At 43.7% G+C, this 17,671-nt stretch overlaps 1 protein-coding gene across 2 annotated transcripts in view; it reads left to right on the forward strand.

Annotated features, from left to right (window-relative positions):
* Window positions 1-17,671, forward strand: part of GALNTL6 (polypeptide N-acetylgalactosaminyltransferase-like 6) — an 849,045-nt gene that overhangs the window by 778,858 nt on the left and 52,516 nt on the right. For both annotated transcript variants that reach the window (XM_004682397.2, XM_012724993.1), the window contains exon 9: window positions 3,189-3,296. In XM_004682397.2, coding sequence (XP_004682454.1) covers window positions 3,189-3,296 — 108 coding nt within the window. The remainder of the gene's footprint in view (window positions 1-3,188; window positions 3,297-17,671) is intronic.

The raw sequence follows: 17,671 nt of genomic DNA on the forward strand, positions 1-17,671 counted from the left end.
GGGGGGGAAAGAGCAATATATTTGGGTTTCTTCACCTCTTTCATGGTTTTGCAAATCTCCACCTACTATTTTTACATAACAAAGCACCCAAAATCTAGCAGCATGAAAAACAGTTAAATTCACAGATTTCACAGGTTCCAAATCCAGGAACCTACAAAAGGATGGGGCATGACATCCGGGGCTTCCACTGGGGGTGACTCAACAGCTAGAAGCTGGACTCCTTTGGAGGAATTTCCCCTTCCCTGGCTGGGAGTTGAAGCTGGTTGTCAGTTAAAACAACCAAGGCTGTTGACCTAAGAACACATTGCTTCTCTGTGACCCAAACTCTATCACAACGCCACAAACCACTCAGATGGCAATCAGAGTCACAAAACCTACAGAAACCACATTGCCTGTTAGACCTAACCTCCATCATCTCCTCTGTACTCTGTTGAGCCAAGCATTCATCAGCACATGCAAATTCAAGGAGAGAGGGCAGAAGCCATGCCTTAAAGGGTGGGTACCAAGGCCACAGTGTGGGGAAGTCTGTGCAACGGGCAATATTCTGGTGTCCGGTTTTGGAAAACGCTATCTCCCATACATACTAGCTTTGATTCACTAAAGGCCAATGTTTTTAAAGACTACGTACTTTATAGAAAAGTAGTGAGTGACCCTCGCCTCCTGCCTGTTGATTTGGAAATGTTTACAGAAATACGCCCATGTCTTCGAAAGGTCACACAAATTACAAAGCTTAAAGTATTTACTATCTGATCCTCTAAGGCAGGGCTTGCTGGCTGTAGATGGACTATTGACTAAGCATGGGCCCTGGAGAGTCCCCTCGCTGTTCTGGAGGTGGCCACTAGTATGGTTTTGGGCAAGTTACTAGGTCTTTGTAGATCATCTTTTCCCCCACTTTTATAATGGGAGAAATGGTGAAACCTGACATTGAATGTGAGTATGAAAGGGAAAGGAGCATGGTAAGCATGGATAAATGTTAGCTCTTGTTATTAGAATTATCTTAAAACATCAGCCAGGTCAACTGGTCATCCAACATTGTCCACTTGTGTTCAAAGTGTCCTCTACTACCGATGTTAACACATCCAGTGATTCAGGGAGCCCATGTTGACTTCAGTCATTCTGTCTATTAGAAAGTTCTTCCTACCATTGAGTTGAAGTCTTTATAGCTCCATTCTATTAATCCTAATTCTCTTTGAAGTGCTATAGAAAATCTCCACTGAATACTAGGTTCTTCAATAAGGGAAAGGGATTTCTTGGAATTTCGCCTTATCAAGATTACATATCTCTAGTTCTTTCTATTGTTCCTCCTAAGACACAGTTTGTATCCCTTGTCCACATTATGTGTATGCAGAAACTAGCCTAAGAATTCAGGCAGGTAGAACAGGACCTACTAAACTCTCTATGCTAGTGATGTTTGTTTTATGTTACTCTTAATTCTGCTCTGGGAGGGCTGATTTTTATATGCCCTAGGGCAAGTCTGGATATCTAGTCACATTATGTTTAATCTCACAGAGCTTGAGCTCTCAAGAGCTTTCCCAAAGCTGGTAGGACTGGGATGTGGAATGTCCCTGCCCCTCCCAGACAGAGCCATAAGAACATTTCTCTTGTCCTGATCTAAAACATGACTAGGTAGTTCAAGGTGAACTTGATGCCCTGAGAAGTCCTGAGCTCACTTAGAGCAATCGAGTATTTTTTTTTAAGATTTATTTATTTAGTCATACAAAATTGGGGGACAGGCCAGAGGTGCAGGGGCAATGAGAGGATTCTCCAGAGACAGAGCGGGGAGCAGGACAGGCTGACTGATGAAGCACACTGCTGAGGGGAGCAGCGGGCGGGTGAGGAGAGGTCTGCTGCGCCATGTGGGTCATCTCCAGGTTGGGGATCGAACTCATGCTGAAGTGGCTTCAGCTTCTTAGTGCTGTGCTTTAACCTGCTGCGCCACCAAGGAGGGCCCACAATTGAGTATTTTTAATCATTGAATTTCCTTCCCTTTGGGCTTCCATTCTCCCCAATCACTATTTGTTCACCAGTCTCATGTGGATTGTCATTCATATTAATGAAAGAAGATGGAAACAAATATAAGTTAGGGAAAAAAAACATTTCTTTTTCTCTTTCTACATGACCCTTTAAAACAAATTGTACATCTGTATGAGTCAGGGCTCTGCAGAGAAACAATATCGAGAGGATATGGGGAGGAAGCAAAAGAGAGAGAGAAGTTTCAAGGAATTGGCTCACATGATTGTCAAGGATTAGTAAATCCAAAATCTACAAGGGAGATTAGCAAGGCTGATGTCAAGAACTGGTTGGAAGTCCATCAGTTGAAAAATTAATCTCATCCAAAACACTCTTATGGAAACATCAGAATAAAGTTTGATTAAATGTCTGAGCACTGTGATATAGTCACATAAAACCAAACTTTATGGTATCTAACTCTTTTCCTTTTTTTTTCTGCAAATAAAATATTTAAAAATCTAGTATATTAATGAAGCATAAATTTATGTTTTGTTAAGTAATCCTTTTACAGGAAAGTAGTCTGTTATCTAAAAATGTGAGTAATTGTATTTCTGTCTGAATGGGCGGCCTGCCAAAATGGGACCATTTTTGCTACTAAACACAAGCACAGAATCTCAACATGTACCTTGAGTTTAATATTCCCTGATCTGACACCACTAATCAATTATTTTCCAGACCTGTGAATAGATCAAGGATGGAGAGAAAATAGAATGCAACTATCATTTTTAAGTTTCAGAACCTAGATATAACTTAAAATATGCATATATCTAGTTTCATTTGCCCTTTCTAGAAATTTCTTTTTCATATTGTAAAATAAAAATTTCAATATATTTTCTTAAATGATTTCACAAGTTTATCATAACAAATATAAACAGAAGTTCAATGCAAGACCTGTGACAAAATTCTAGTAGGATTTTTTTTTTAATTGCCAATGCTGTCCATAGAAAGTAGATTTTACTGAGCTAGTATTTTGGTTCTATACTTTTATGAATCCAGACTTTTTGAAAATGTGGTATTCTTTTTTGGTTAGGCACTTATAAAAAATGCAAACTATTATACTTAGTTTGACTCACAGACTATAAGAAATTTGGAAATTTTTTTATACATTGATAATAATTCCATTGTTGTGGGAGATTTACTATTCTCTTTTGTTATACTTTCAAATTTCCCTTCTTTAGGTTTGGATGTGTGGAGGAGAAATGTTTGACGTTCCGTGTTCTAGAGTTGGTCACATCTACAGAAAGTACGTCCCTTACAAAGTTCCATCTGGGACCAGCCTGGCAAGAGTGAGTAACTGGGAGCTGAACAAGTTGGACTTGATGATGGCTTTCTGAAGACAGACTAAGGGTACAGTTTAAGGCATTTTGGCAGAAACACCAGACCAAAATCAAAACTCCACACTTGCCAGTCCACTTAGTGGGTTTAAGCTTTTAGAGAGTTTTATTCCCATTTCTTAAGTATATGATGCTAATGTCTGTTATTCATTGCTTCAAAGCACTTTCACAGGTAACCTACTTATTCTTCACCAACCGGAGTTGGTATTCTGACCTTTATTTTGTAGATGGCAAAGCTGAAGATCAGCAAGATGGCTAGATCATGCTCACATGAAAGATAAATAGCAAAGTAGTATTTTAAGACCGGGTTTGGGAACGGATGTCCAGTTCCTTCCCCCGCCCCGAGTTAGATGGCAATGGGAAAAGTGGGAGTGGGGGAGGGGCACCCAAAGTCCACTTTCTCATCTCTAACTGGGCATCTCTGTCTAGAATATCTCCTCCATCCTCAAAATTCCAAAATTAGCCAACCCCAACATATTTTTTCAGCTATTGTTTTGAACAAAATGCTTTTCATAGATGAAATGCAAGAATGCTTTTCTACCTTTCCTTTTTTTTTTTAAAAGATTTATTTGTTTATGCATACAGAACTGGGGTACAGGCCAGAGGCTCAGGGGTGGTGAGAGGCTTCACTAGGGACAGAGTGGGGAGCAGAACAGGCAGATCGACGAAGTACACTGCTGAGGGGAGCAGCGGGCGGTGGGTCAGGAGAGGTCTGCCACGCCATGTGGGTCACCTCGGGGCGGGGATGGAACTCATGCGGAAGCGGCTTTAGCTTCTTAGTGCAGTGCTTTAAACTGCCGTGCCACCGAGGAGGGCCCTGCTTTTCTATCTTTTAAGTGTTTCCATACATGCTTGGGAGAACATAATACCTGAACATAATACCAATCCTGGCCATTTTTTTTGTTCTCAATGCTACTTTCTCCACAGTCAGGTTAGCTGTACCTGCCCCAGATGCCCTTGCCACTGCTCAAATGCAAATACAGAAAGAGGTGTTCTCTGCATCACTTTGCACAATATTTGCCTACGACGCTAATCCCAAATTACTCACTTGGGGTCTCTTCCTGGTTAGGCCACAACATACATCTATGTGAGTCTTTGATAGGAAACTCAATAAATTCACAAAACAAGTTATGTTGAAACGTATGCCAGGTTAGCGATAAGCTAGGACTGACATAAGACATCAGTCCCACATGGCAAGCTCTTCTCCCAACACTACAACTAGGCCCGGTAAGAACTCAACCAACATTTCCTGAAAGATCTAATTATCAGCGAGAACTTCGACAGGAAAATGCTGCCGGGGCAAGTTCTACCTAAAGCGTCAGCAGGTTCATGAAGTGTAAGATTTTCATTTACAATACTGAGACTGCTTGGGGGAAGGAGCAGCCTTCCTTACTCCTTTTCTGAGATTATTTGCCAACAGTTTATTCCTCCTTAGGCAAGACCTACTGTGACAGAGCAGGGAGAGAGGCACCACTGAACCCCCAAACCTGCCTGCTCTACGTGGGTTCTGCCATCCACCGCAACCAAGACAAAACATGTCAGACTTTAATGAAAAGGGACTTTAAAACAGTAAATATACAATACGGAAGACAAAGAATATAATTTCTAAATCAAACACCTGCAGTTACCCATCCCCTCGTGGGCAAAAGTCAACCCAAAAGGGACTTTTGGCCCAGAGCAAGGCCTGAAAGCCGCCACAAGCCTAAAGCACCTTCTGGCTGGGACCCATAGAAAAGGGTCAGACATGGCCAGACAAGTCTGGGAGGAAAAGAGCACAGTCAAAATTAAGATAAACAACGTCCATTGTCAACTTCCCCACAGGTCTCTCACCCACATCTGTGTCAACCAGTCCAGGGCCAAGAAATAAACACGGTTTCTTTCCAAGACTCCCTCTGCTCCCTGTGGCTTCCTTGGGTCTCCTTCTGGCTCTCCATCCTGCTTCCTTCCTCCTCAGATTCCTCTTCTTCTCCTCACTTCTCTGCTCAGCTCCACCCTCCTTCTGGGTGGGATGGGGACCTGGAACTTCCCCTTTTCCTGAGGATCACCCTGTTACTCTACTCCCTTTAGAGCAGGGACAGAAAACAGTCTGTGAAGTCAACTTCCCCACTCCCTGATGGGACGCGGTCATATTTTCTACCTTTCGCAAAAATTGAGTCAGATGTTAGACATTCTCCACTAAGTAGCCAAAGAGACTCCTCCATCACAAGGCTGGTCCTTAACAGTGCAGCATTGCAACTGTTGTTGCTTCAGTACAAGTTGGATCCCCAGCACGGGAGGTGACCCTCATGGCTCAGCAGACCTGTCCTGTCTCGCCCGCTGCTCCCCTCAGCAGTGTATTTCGCTGATCTGCCTGTTCTGCTCCCCCCTGTCTCTGGAGGATCCTCTCACTACCTCTGCACCTCTGGTCTGTGCCCCAGTTCTGTATGCATAAATAAATAAATCCTTAAAAAAATAAAGCTACATTTTGATTAGAACCTAGATTTAATTTAGTCCTCATAACTACTACTCAAGAATCTGAAAACTCATTCAGAGGAACAAGAATCCACAAAACGGTCAGTGAACTCTTTTGACCATCCATGTGCCAACGACAAAAAAAGTAAAATGCAATGTCCCAAAATGAACAAGGAGATGCCCTCTGTCTTTCTCACTCACTCAAGAGGTCCCCAACTGTGTCCCAATCCAAGCTGTGCCTTTGCAGGGTGAGCGGTGTGTGTCTTGTTTCTACTCAAAATAGAGTGGAACAGCTGGGGGAACAGTTTACTGACCTGAAAAGGTTTATTTTCAAAAAATTAATCTGGTCACATATTTTTGAGTAAGAAATAAAGTGCTTTTCAAGGACTGTCACATAGAGAAAAGCTAGGGTTAGCCTATAAAATATCCAGCAAAAAGTATTTATTCAAATGCAAAAAAGTCCATAATTCTGATTTTTAATCTTTCCCACTTAAATTTTATTTGAGGGCTCATCATTATTTTTTTCTGAACTGCTAGAGCAATCAGAAAGCCATAAATATTAAACTTCAACTGTCACTCTAAGCAACATTTTATGAGTTTCTAAACAGAAAAGTACACTAAAATGAAAAACAATTCTGATGTTTTGTGGGAGAACCTCAAAAACGGCTACACCCTGCATTCTTACTAAATCAGCAAGAAGTGATGACTTTGAAGATGCTTTCTCTGCTTACCAGGTAGCTCTCATCTCTGTAACCTCATTAGGAGATGGAAGGAAGTCTGCACCGAAGGCTTGTGTTCTGATTTCACAGAGTTCTCTTAATTCTTTAAAACATGCATCTTTCACTTACGAGCCTACATCAATTAGGACTCCAGTGGATTTCAAAAACACACACGTGTGTGTGAGTGTGAGTATGTCAACAGCCCACAGTCCTCTAAACAGCATATAGGTGTATATTACAGAACTAAATTCAATTAATTGCGCCCTCCCTATGGCGCAAAGGGTTAAAGCATAGCACTAGGAAGCTGTCCACAGCCACTGTGGCACGAGTTCGATCCCCAGCCAGGGAGGTGACCCACATGGTGCGGCAGACCTCTCCTGTCTCACCTGCTACTCCCTCCGCAGTTATTTCAGTCAGTCAGCCTGTCCTGCTCCCCACTCTGTCTCTGGTGAATCCCCTCACTGCCCCTGCACCTCTGGCCTATACCCCAGTTCTGTGTGCATAAATAAATAAATCTTTAAAAAAAAACAACACTAAATTCAAATAATTATTCAGTGCCTTCTGTGTACAATCTAGTTAGAAGACACTATATTTTCATACATGAAGCCAACAGACAACAAATAATTTTCAAATTCGTTGTAGTGATATATAACAGGGAGAGGGTAGAGGAAGGGACCAGGGTTCCACAGCTTTTGAATCGAAAGAGGATTCCAGGAATAAAGGAAGAAGGTTCACAGAATAGTGTTTCTCAAGCTCAGGACCAGTGTCCGGCACTCTCCAGCCAGTCCTAGGGAACTGAGCAAAATAAGCATCCCAAAGCCAAACCTACTCAGTTCAGTGTCACCTTTTCAACACTGTAATTACAGGCTTCGCTTTGTATGGCAGGACACTGAGCAGTAGATCTTTACTAATGGCATTATTGGCATAGATAGAAATTAGTACCCCCGTCAGTTCCCCCCAAGTGCGTAAGTCTGGCCCACAGGGGCTTACACCTGGGCCTCACCTGGGAACCAGACCGCTCACTGGCCTCCCATTGGTAAAACTAGGTATGTTGCCAAAAGGCCTCAGAGTTCAGTGCCAGCCAGCTGTGATGTCTTTACACCAGGCTTCCCAGCCAGTCCCTGAGGAAAGCCCACCCGACCCGGAGTTGTGAGGGGACTAGGCAGGCCCCACGAAGGCCCCATGGCTTTTGCCCCTTCTCTGGGATGCCACTGAGCCTGCATCACAGAAGAGGAAGCAAGTTCCTTGCCCCTGGGGCAGGCCCGGGGCCTTCAGGGCCAGGCTGAGCGGCCAAAGGATGGAAACCCGAGAAACCTTCCATCCCTGGCTGTGAGGTGAGCCGAGCACTGCTGAGGAGCAGCAGTCTCTGACACTCAGACTCCCCTGTGTGTTTGGGGACCGTCAAGCCTCTGGGTCTGAGCCAGGTGGCTGTAACAGCAGAGACAGGACGAGCGAGTTGTAGCCAACAGCAGACTCCAGAGGGGCCGCTGGGCCCAGGGGACTTCCCAGGAGAATCCCAAGGGTCCACACCCCTTCCATTGCTCCTCCACAGGCAGGCTTTCACGGGAGACAAAGTGGGAGCTCACTCTCACCCCCCGCCTCCCCCTACTTCTGCTGGGGACAACAGAAAATGCAGATGGAAGGACTGTATCCTGGATTTGTTACTGACATGGTGTCAATAGCACCTTTTCTAGAACTGCATTTGCATTTATGGCCATCATTATCTATGTTTTAGGATAAGAGCTATAAAACCCAGGAAGTCAGGTCCCCATAAAAATCTGAAAGCTCAAGATTGGCCGTAGCACGTGAAAGTGTCAGTAAGTCACTTTGAAGGTTGGAGGTCAAAGGCCAAGTGAGTCAAACTGCAATGGTGAGCCCAGGCCTGGGGGTCCCGGGTGCCGCTGCAGTCACCGGGAAGCCCTGGGTAAATGGTCAGAGCAGGGGTTTCAGCACCCCCAAAGTACCAGCAGGAAGGAATGGGCACTGAGAGTTGTGATGTGGGCGTTGAACAGGGAATGAGATCCAGGAAGGCTCAGGCGAGCCCAGTGCAGCCCTCTTCCTGTAGACTGCAGGGAGGCAATGTGTACTTCACTTATTTTTTTGATATTTATTTTTTACATGGTTGTTTATTTTTGAACAGTATTTGACTTCTCCCCTCCAGGGAGAATAGTGACTTTTGAAGTTTCCTGTTTATTATACTCAAGGCATGAAGGTTAAATCTGAGGGCTAAGGAAGAACAGTTGCTTTGCCTCTCCAAGTGTGAAATGGCTTTTAAGATTTATTTTATTTATTCATGCATACAAAAGCTAGGGTGTAGGTCAGAGGTGCAGGGGGTGAGATGGTTCACCAGAGACAGAGTGGGGAGCAGAACAGGTGGATCTAAGGGGAGCAGTAGGTGAGACAGGAAAGGTCTACTGCGCCATGTGGGTCAGCCCCCTGGCCAGGGCTTGAACTCAACACCACAGTGGCTGGCAATAGCTTGATAGAGCCGAGACTTAACCCCTGAGACACCAGGGAGGCCCATGAAATGACTTTTAACGTGTTTCCACACGTACCTTCCTTCCAAGGTCACATCCCTGATGACAGTCCTACTAACCACCTCTCAGACCCTCTAAATCCCTGGGGTGGAGGGTGGCGCTGAGGAGAAAACCTTGATGTCAAAATCAGACCACCTGGACCCATTGATGAAGCCTCCTTGTTGTGCACTGAGGCGCTACCACCCCAAAGTAGTTTAAACAGGAGAACGTGGCATCCGATACACACACACTCTCTCTCCCACCCTTGTTCATGTTTGAAAAATATATCAGTTGAGGAAAAGCATTAACAAGAGCAAACTGACTGATTTGATATCTGAAAATAAAATCACCAGCAAGGCTCTCAAGTACGATGATAAATGGGAAATGGACGCTCCCCCAAATTGATGTTTCTCCCCCCATGACTGTAAATCAGTCTACTCTCCTAAAACTGCCCAGCAAACTGAGCTGGAGCGTAACAGCCACAGCCCTCACTGGCAGCCAACACTGCTCCCTACTACAGAGTTGAGGTGCTTGATTTAAAATCATCGTTGAATTCAGGGTCACAGGGGAAATGATGAACCCATCTCGAAAGATTCAGCCGGCATGAATGGCTAGAACTTCTGCATGGAAGCAATTCCTCTGAAACAATAACTATGTCTAATTATTCCTTAGAGTGTAACAAAAAGGGAATCTAGACTGTGGCAAGAATTAGATTCACAGAACGTAATCAAGCTTTTGTTTCTGTTGGCCTCATTTTAAAATAGAATATTTCCTATCTCGTTGGAGCTTTTTATTTAAGACATTCAAAGCTCACCCATAAATAATATTGCATTATCCTTCATGAGAGTCACCCTAAGAGTCAGTTGTGAGTTTGTTCTGTGATACTAATGACTCAATGAATCTTTTAGGTATGATGAGTTCATTGTATGTCATGAAGGTAAATGTCAGCTGGAGCCTCCAAGAAGATTCAGGCTAGAGAAATTCTTCCAGAAGTATCATTCCAGGGGTCAGCTACGTGCCAGGCAGAAATGCCTATGACCTGGACCTTTCCACAGTATATCCAGTCGGTTCTTTCTCATGAAACATCACCTCACTCAGGGATACCTCCCCGTTCTAGAGATTAAGTATCTGAGACACAGTACAGGTGGAGAAGCTGTAGTCATGTCTAATGATGTCCCTTTTTTGAGCACTAGACATTTTATTTTTGTTTTGAATATGAGGAAATAGGTGAAGTAAAACTATTCAGTCTGTCAAAGGACCTAGAGAGAGGAGATAGAAAACAGGGAGCCAAGAGGAGAAAGATAAATGTCTCGTATCTGTGGAATCTAGAGAACCACACAAGAACCACACACAGGATCAGACAAAGACAGATTGATCCACCACTGCACAAATAGGTCTGAGCTTTCAGGAGGGGTTGAGGGGGGACAAGGAGGGATCGGAGAAGAGTAGAAAATGGGGGGTGGGGAGGGGGCCACAGTGGACAGTGGTGGGGGCCTGTGGTGCTTTGGTGGCAGGAAAGCTATGATGACTCTACCTGAGGGGAGAATCCATACTGTGAAAATACAGACAAGGATGTTTAAATTTTTTAAGTAAAATTTGGGGCCTCCCTGGTGGCACAGGGGTTAAGTCTCAGTGCTATCACTGAGTATGATCACAGCTGTGGTCTGAGTTCCCTCCGTTGCATCCCCAGCCAGCGAGCTGACCCACGTGGCACAGCAGACCTCTCCTGTCTCCCTGCTGCTCCCCTCAGCTGTATATTTTGGTCAGTCTGCCTGTTCTGCTCCCCACTCTGCCTCTGGTGGATACTCTTAGCATCCACCCCCCCACACACTGCCCCCTGCCACACCGCTGGCTTACACCCCAGTTCTTGTCTGCATAAATAAATGAAAATGAATCTTGAAAAAAAATGTGGAGTAAAGACATGATTTTTTTTTTTAAGATTTATTTAGTTATGCTTACAGAACTGAGGTATAGGCCAGAGGTGTGGTGGGTAAGAGGATTCACCAGAGACAGAGTGGGGAGCAGAACAGGCAGACTGAAATACATTGCTGAGGGGAGCAGCGGGCAGGTCAGAAGAGGTCTGAGGCGCCATGTGGGTCAGCTCCCTGGCCAGGAATCGAACTAGTACTGCAGTGGCTTTGGGGAGCTTCATAATGTGGTGCTTTAACCCATTGCACCACCAAGGAGAGCCCTGAAGACATTTTAAAATTGCAATTTCCCTCAAAACTCAGTTTTGGTTTGGATTCTCCCAATTTATTGGCTCTGTCTGTTTTTCCCAGCTCTCCAGAACTGACATATTCTTCCCAACATTATTTTGCTCAGTTTGTTTCAAATATTCCTCTGTGCTTCCCCAACTTTCCGCCTCAGCTATGACCGGAGAATCAATTAGCAATTAGCTAAGACTTGCCAGTGTGCAAAATTGAGGCTGTCATGGAGGCGGCAGCCCCCAAGCCCCGGAACAGTGTTCCACAAGACTCAGCCTCTCCAGGCAGGACCAAGAGTTCCCATTTGTTTTTGTTCAGCCTACTGGAAAATTCTGTAGCAGATAGGTTATTTCAGTGGCAGTCCTAAGTATTTACATGATAATTGCTTGCCAAGACTAATCACTTCCCCATTCTTAATGAACTTTAGGCGGAATTTACTTGCTCTTTCTTAAGGCGCCCTTCCCTGCAGTCTGTTTTCCGCTATTTACCCCTACCTAGACCCGCTGGTCACTGCGCATAGGTACTTAGCATTTAGATAGCTTTTCTTTTTTCAAAACTCCTGAGCAACAAACTGCAAGGTGAGCCCCATTTGTGGGCTAGGGGGAATTATAATTGCATTTTTATCATTATCCCCATTAGAGGCGAGAGCATTTTCCTGCGTTCACAACTGCTCTGAAGCCTCAGAGAGGAGCGAGTCTGCTTAGACAAAATGGGTCCCCGCTGCTACCAAATGAAGCGGCGACACTCCAGCACATTAAGATAGTTTAGCGTGCTGACATCTCCGTAACCCAAAATGCAGCTATTGCGGAGGGCCAAGGGCGGGCTGGCCGCTTTCTGACTCTGCCTCTTAGGACCCGGGTGGGCTGGGGAAGACACAGGAGCCCCTGGACGCAGAGACTGCGGGTGGGAAATTGGTTGTGCAGATATACAGCGGGGTGCCGGGGTCGCTGCCCCCCGAGTCTGTTCTGTTCTAATCACCCTTGTCTCCAATAGTTTATTGATAGTTTATTGGCTCGTGGCAAAATTCCATTTGCAAGCGTAATCCCAACCCTGTGTCTCTCCAGTTGGATGTTATTTGTGATGGAGGAAATCGCTCCGCTTGACTCTCTGGAGCTGAGAAATGGCCACAAACCACCCGGCAGCCGGTGTCTGGACGCTTGGGTGTTCTTGGGTGTTCATCTGAGAACACTTTATAAAACTAAAAGTTCACAGAATGCTAAATCTGGCACTGATACCATTTCAACTTAAGGACTCCTCAAGAGCTATTAAAAACATAAAGGACAGGAAATGAAGCCAACTCTAATAATAACTGATAACATGGAGTAAATGCTGATAACATGGAGTAACGTTCAGCTTAATCTGTTTGACAGCTGGCTGTGGGTGTTCTTGTGAGGGAACAAAAACACCTGAACTGTATTTGATGGCCAGAAATGCTGAGCATGATTTATATATATATAAAAAGCAAAGGTGTTAACTGTCATCGAAAATAAGATCCTCCTCCCTTTCGTTTTCAGTTTTTTTTTTTTAAGATTTATTTATTTATGCTTACAGAATTGGGGTACAGGCCAGAGGTGTGGTGGGTGAAAGGATTAAACAGAGACAGAGTGGGGAGCAGAACAGGCAGATCGACAAAGTACACTGCTGAGGGGAGCTGCGGGCTGGTCAGGAGAGGTCTGCCACGCCATGTGGGTCACCTCGGACCAGGATCAACCTTGCACCTACTGCAGGGAAGGCAGCTTCACAGTGCTGTGCTTTATATAACCTGTTGCACCAGCAGGAGGGCCACATTTTCAGTCTTAACAATTTATTTCATTTTACTGTGCAGTTGTACATCTAATAGTAGCAGCAAAATCCAGGAGTTTTCCTTATCAATGGACAAAATGAAGGATGGAAACAGGGTAGGGAGAAGTAAAAGAAACTTTATCCTAATCTTATATACTGGTATGAATATAAAAATTATTGATGAACAAAATTACCTCACTGGTATCCACACACTATTTTGACAATGAATATTTGTTCACTTAATCGATTTTAAAATGTTCACCCTTCCTTGCTAACTTCCTCAGTATGCACAAAGTCCTTAACTCAATCTGGCATTTTACACAACATTTACCCAGACATATTTCCCCGTTGCATTGTGGGATTTGGGTTTTGTTTGGATTTCATACCGCCTTGTGTATACTCCAGCATGGGAAGGCATAAGACACCTTTGCTTGATTGCAGGAAATGAGCATCCTTCAGATTACACCCCAGTGTTTCTAGACTTTCCCCCAACCTGCTCCCACTCCACTGGTTAGCAGCAATGGCCACTCTGCACCACCAGGATCTGTTTGTCAGCTTGTGCTCCCACATGCCGCCAGCCCTTGAAGCCATTAAAGAAGCCACACCACACCCATCAATCGTAACTTCCAGCTCCCGGCACTGTGTCTGGAGCAACCAGTGCTCAACCCGGAACTTGTCTGGACCCTGAGGGGACTGGCCAGTATGGCCGTCTCAGGTATAGCCGCCTGACATACACCTCTATTTATATGGGGTCCCTTCAGCAATTCCACCAGCTTTAGTTATCTCTTCTTTCTTGGTAGTCAACAGAACCAAACATGAATAATCATTCTATCCTCAATTTCAGCCAAATACACTCTTAAAAAGTGAGAAGATAAGAGATAAGATACTCTATTGTTCCCTTTTTTCCAATTATTCTTGTATTTTGCTTCTGGTGTGGTCATAAATGGCATTGCAGCTTCCACTGTGACCTTGGCTCACGTGGGGGGAAGTCACCCAGCACTCAAGCAGCCCTCAGAGAGGTCCACATTGGGGAAAGGTGAGTCCTCCCACCAAGAGAAACTCCAGTTTGCCAGACATGGGACTGAGCCACCCTGGAGGAAGATTGTCCCACCCATTGAAGACATAAGAAGACTCTTCTTCAGCCAAAATCTGACTGGACCACAAGAAATTCAAGCTAGCTGGTTACACCAAACCACTCCCAAGTATCCGACCCACTGAAAATGTGCAAGATTATTTTTTAATATTTGTTATCTTAATTTCTCTACTGTGGGAAAATTTATGATATATCAGTGGATAACTAAGAGCAGAGATCAGTTCAGGAAGATGACAAAGGCCATCTTAGATATGACACTACAAGCACTTATCCTTAGAAGAAAAAACTGGTAATTTGAACTTTTTCAAAATTAAGGTTCTCCACTCTTCATAAGGCCCTGAAAAAGACAAGACACAAACTGGGAGGAAATATTTACAAATCACATTGCTGACAGGGGACTTATATCCAGAATATGTGAAGAGCTCTCAAATTTGATAATAAGAAAATAGGGGTACAAAATTGAAACAGATACTTCACCTAAGAAGATGCACAGATATTAAATCAGAAATGAAGGAAAATATTTAGCATCATTAGTCATTTGGGAAATGTAAATTAAAACTACCATGAAAAATCACTCCACACTTGTACATTTATAATGGCCAAAGTCATGCTTGGTCACATGAGTGTTGGAGAGGTTATGGTGTAACTGGAATGCTCAAAGCTACTGGGAATGTAACTGGAGCAATGTCCTTAGAAAACAGTTCAACAGTTGCATCAAAAGATAAGAGGACCAGGCTGTTCACTGCAAGATATACCAAGAGCTTCCCTGACTGTACAAGGGTTAAAGTCTCAGCGTTATTAAACTATCCCAGTCATTTCAGCAGAAGTTCGATTCCTAGCCAGGGAGATGACCCACATAGCAGGGCAGACCTCTCCTGTCTCCCCGCTGCTCCCTCTCAGCAGTGTATTTCATCAATCTGCCTGTTCTGCTCCCCACTCTGTCTCTCGTGAATCCTCTCACCTCCATGCACCTCTCGTCTATACCCCAGTTCTAGTATGCATAAATAAATCTTTAAAAAACAAAAAAAAAATGATATTTAACCAAGAGAAACAAAGCAAATGTCCCTGAAGACTTGTACAAAACTATAGTCATTTTGCTTGTAATCACCCAACAGTAGAAACAACTGAAACAGCCACCAACAGACAAGTGGGTAAACCGGTATGGCATGGCCACCATATGGAAGGTGATAAGGAGGGATAGTACAAGTACAGGAATGAATCACTGGGTAATTAGACCAAGTGAAAGAAGCCAGGCAAAATGAACATGTACTTTATGATTCTATCTACATAAAATTCTAGAAAATGAAAACTAAATTGTAGGGCTAAAAGTAGATCCATCAGTTGTATCCAACACCAAGCGTGAACCATAAGGCAGACTACAGACTCTGCGTGATGATCCCGCATGGGTATAGGTTCAGGAGTCGTCACAAATGCGCCATGTTGAAGGGGTTGTTGATACGGGAGTAGCCATGCGTGGGGGTGGGGGGGTGCAGTGGGGTGTTATGGGAAATCTCTACCGCTGATACTTAGTTTTACTAAACTGCTCTAAAAAGAAAATCTTATTTTAAAGTACAACAGTGGTTGCTTGATAATGAAAGAAGTATCAGAAGAAGGGGAAAGGATTTCACAGAGGCTATGAAACAACATGGAGGTGGTAGACCCACTGTCGTGATTTGGAGGATGGTTGCACTCCTATAGACACATGTCAAAATATACCAAATTGCACACTTTTAACATGGACAGTCATATCGTTATTCCTTAATAAGACTTCTGAAATTAGGCTTATGTGCCTTTTTAAAATTAAGATATGTAGAAAAATAATCTGGAGGTTGTATTTGGTTTGTGGCCCTCTATCTAAAAACTATGTCAGATGCTATCAGAAACACTACCATAAATATAAAAAATGTTCAGCTAAAAATATAATAGAGATATAATTAAATTAAATCAAAACTGCCTAGAGCAGGTAATTGCTTGCAAAATGCTCACACAGCCTTAAGCAAAAGAAAGGAAATTGCCTGTCAGAGCCGCCTCCCTTTTTAGGCCTGGATTATCCATCCTCTCCTGATGCTGAAGGCTTCCCACTGACTTCAAAGAATTCAGATCAGAGAGCAGTAGCACTGGCTGAATAATCACAGGGAGGCTGAGGCGCTCTTAAAGAGACCTTCTTTGAGCTGTATCCAGGATGACATCACATTAACAGTGATAAGAAGGCGTGGGGGGTGGGACAATGAGCTACTAGATTGCTCTTAAACTTCAAAGAGGAGGCAAGAAATGCATTCGAACCAGCACAGATTTTTAAATCATGGTATAAAGGATGCAATTCTTTGCTGGAGAAGTGACCAGGGCAAATAGGAAACTGTTTATGGGTGAGATGAGCTTTGCCAGCTATAGGCAGTTTCTAGAGTAAAAGTGATGATGATGATGATAAAGACAACTGAAGAAAGAGAAATTTTTTACTTAACCCTCTGTAATGCAATAGTTTAATATTAATGCAAGCACAGCCTGGGGTTGGGGTCACCTGGGTATGCATGTAATGACTGGACTGCATAAGTGATAGAAACAGGCTTCTGATGGCCCTGATAATGCATACGCACAGGACAACCTCATGCCAGAAAGCAGCCAGCTCCAGAAAACATGCCCAAACACTGAACAGATTGTGTTTTGTAGGATAATCAAACAGTAGGGTCCGAAATGTTGCTGGCAAAAAGAAAAAAAAAAAAAAAACAAACAAAAAAAAACAATTAGGGCCCTTCCTGGTGGCGCAACAGGTTAAAGCACTGCAGTAAGAAGCAAAAGCCACTTCAGCATGAGTTCGATCCCTGCCCAGGAGGTGATCTACATGGCGCAGCAGACCTCTCCTGACCCGCCAGCGGCTCTCCTCAGGATTGTACTGCATCCATCTGCCTGTTCTGCTCCCTGCTCTGTCTCTGATGAATCCTCTCACTGTCCCTGCACCTCTGGCCTGCACCTCAGTTCTGTGTGCATAAGTAAATAAATCTTAAAAAAAAAAAAAAACAACTAGCAGATTGATTTTTGTGGCTTCATGAGCCCACAGGTATGATGGAAACTATCTGGTTTTGCTACTGCTGCACAAAAAGATAATCATTCAGAGCAGGAACTCTGTTCTAGATTTGCTGGACTAGAATTGTGATTTAACACCCCTGGGAAAAGATCAGTTGAAAAACCTGATGAACTACTAAGCTGATAAGCCATTGCATTACAGAGGGTTAAGTAAAAAAATTCTCTTTCTTCAGCTATTTTATTATTATTATTGCTATCATCATCATTATCATTATTACTTTTACTCTAGAATTAAGGATATATTTAGCACTGATGAGTGCAAAGAAAACCAGACTTAAATTCTAAGACCTCAAAAATCAGGCTGTATGAATGGACTCAATGGTCTGTTGCAATATATCTGGGCAATGCAGACAACAGAGAGATTAACTCCAGTTTGGGTTGAAAGCAGGAGCCTGTTGTGACAAGCAAGGAACCACAGAAGGGGACATAAAAGCAGAGGATGCCCTCGAAGTCTGGTGCAGAGAAGGTGCCCAGAATAGCA

Source organism: Condylura cristata, unplaced genomic scaffold, assembly GCF_000260355.1.
Source record: "Condylura cristata isolate star-nosed mole 26May11 unplaced genomic scaffold, ConCri1.0 scaffold00014, whole genome shotgun sequence".
Lineage (NCBI taxonomy): Eukaryota > Metazoa > Chordata > Mammalia > Eulipotyphla > Talpidae > Condylura > Condylura cristata.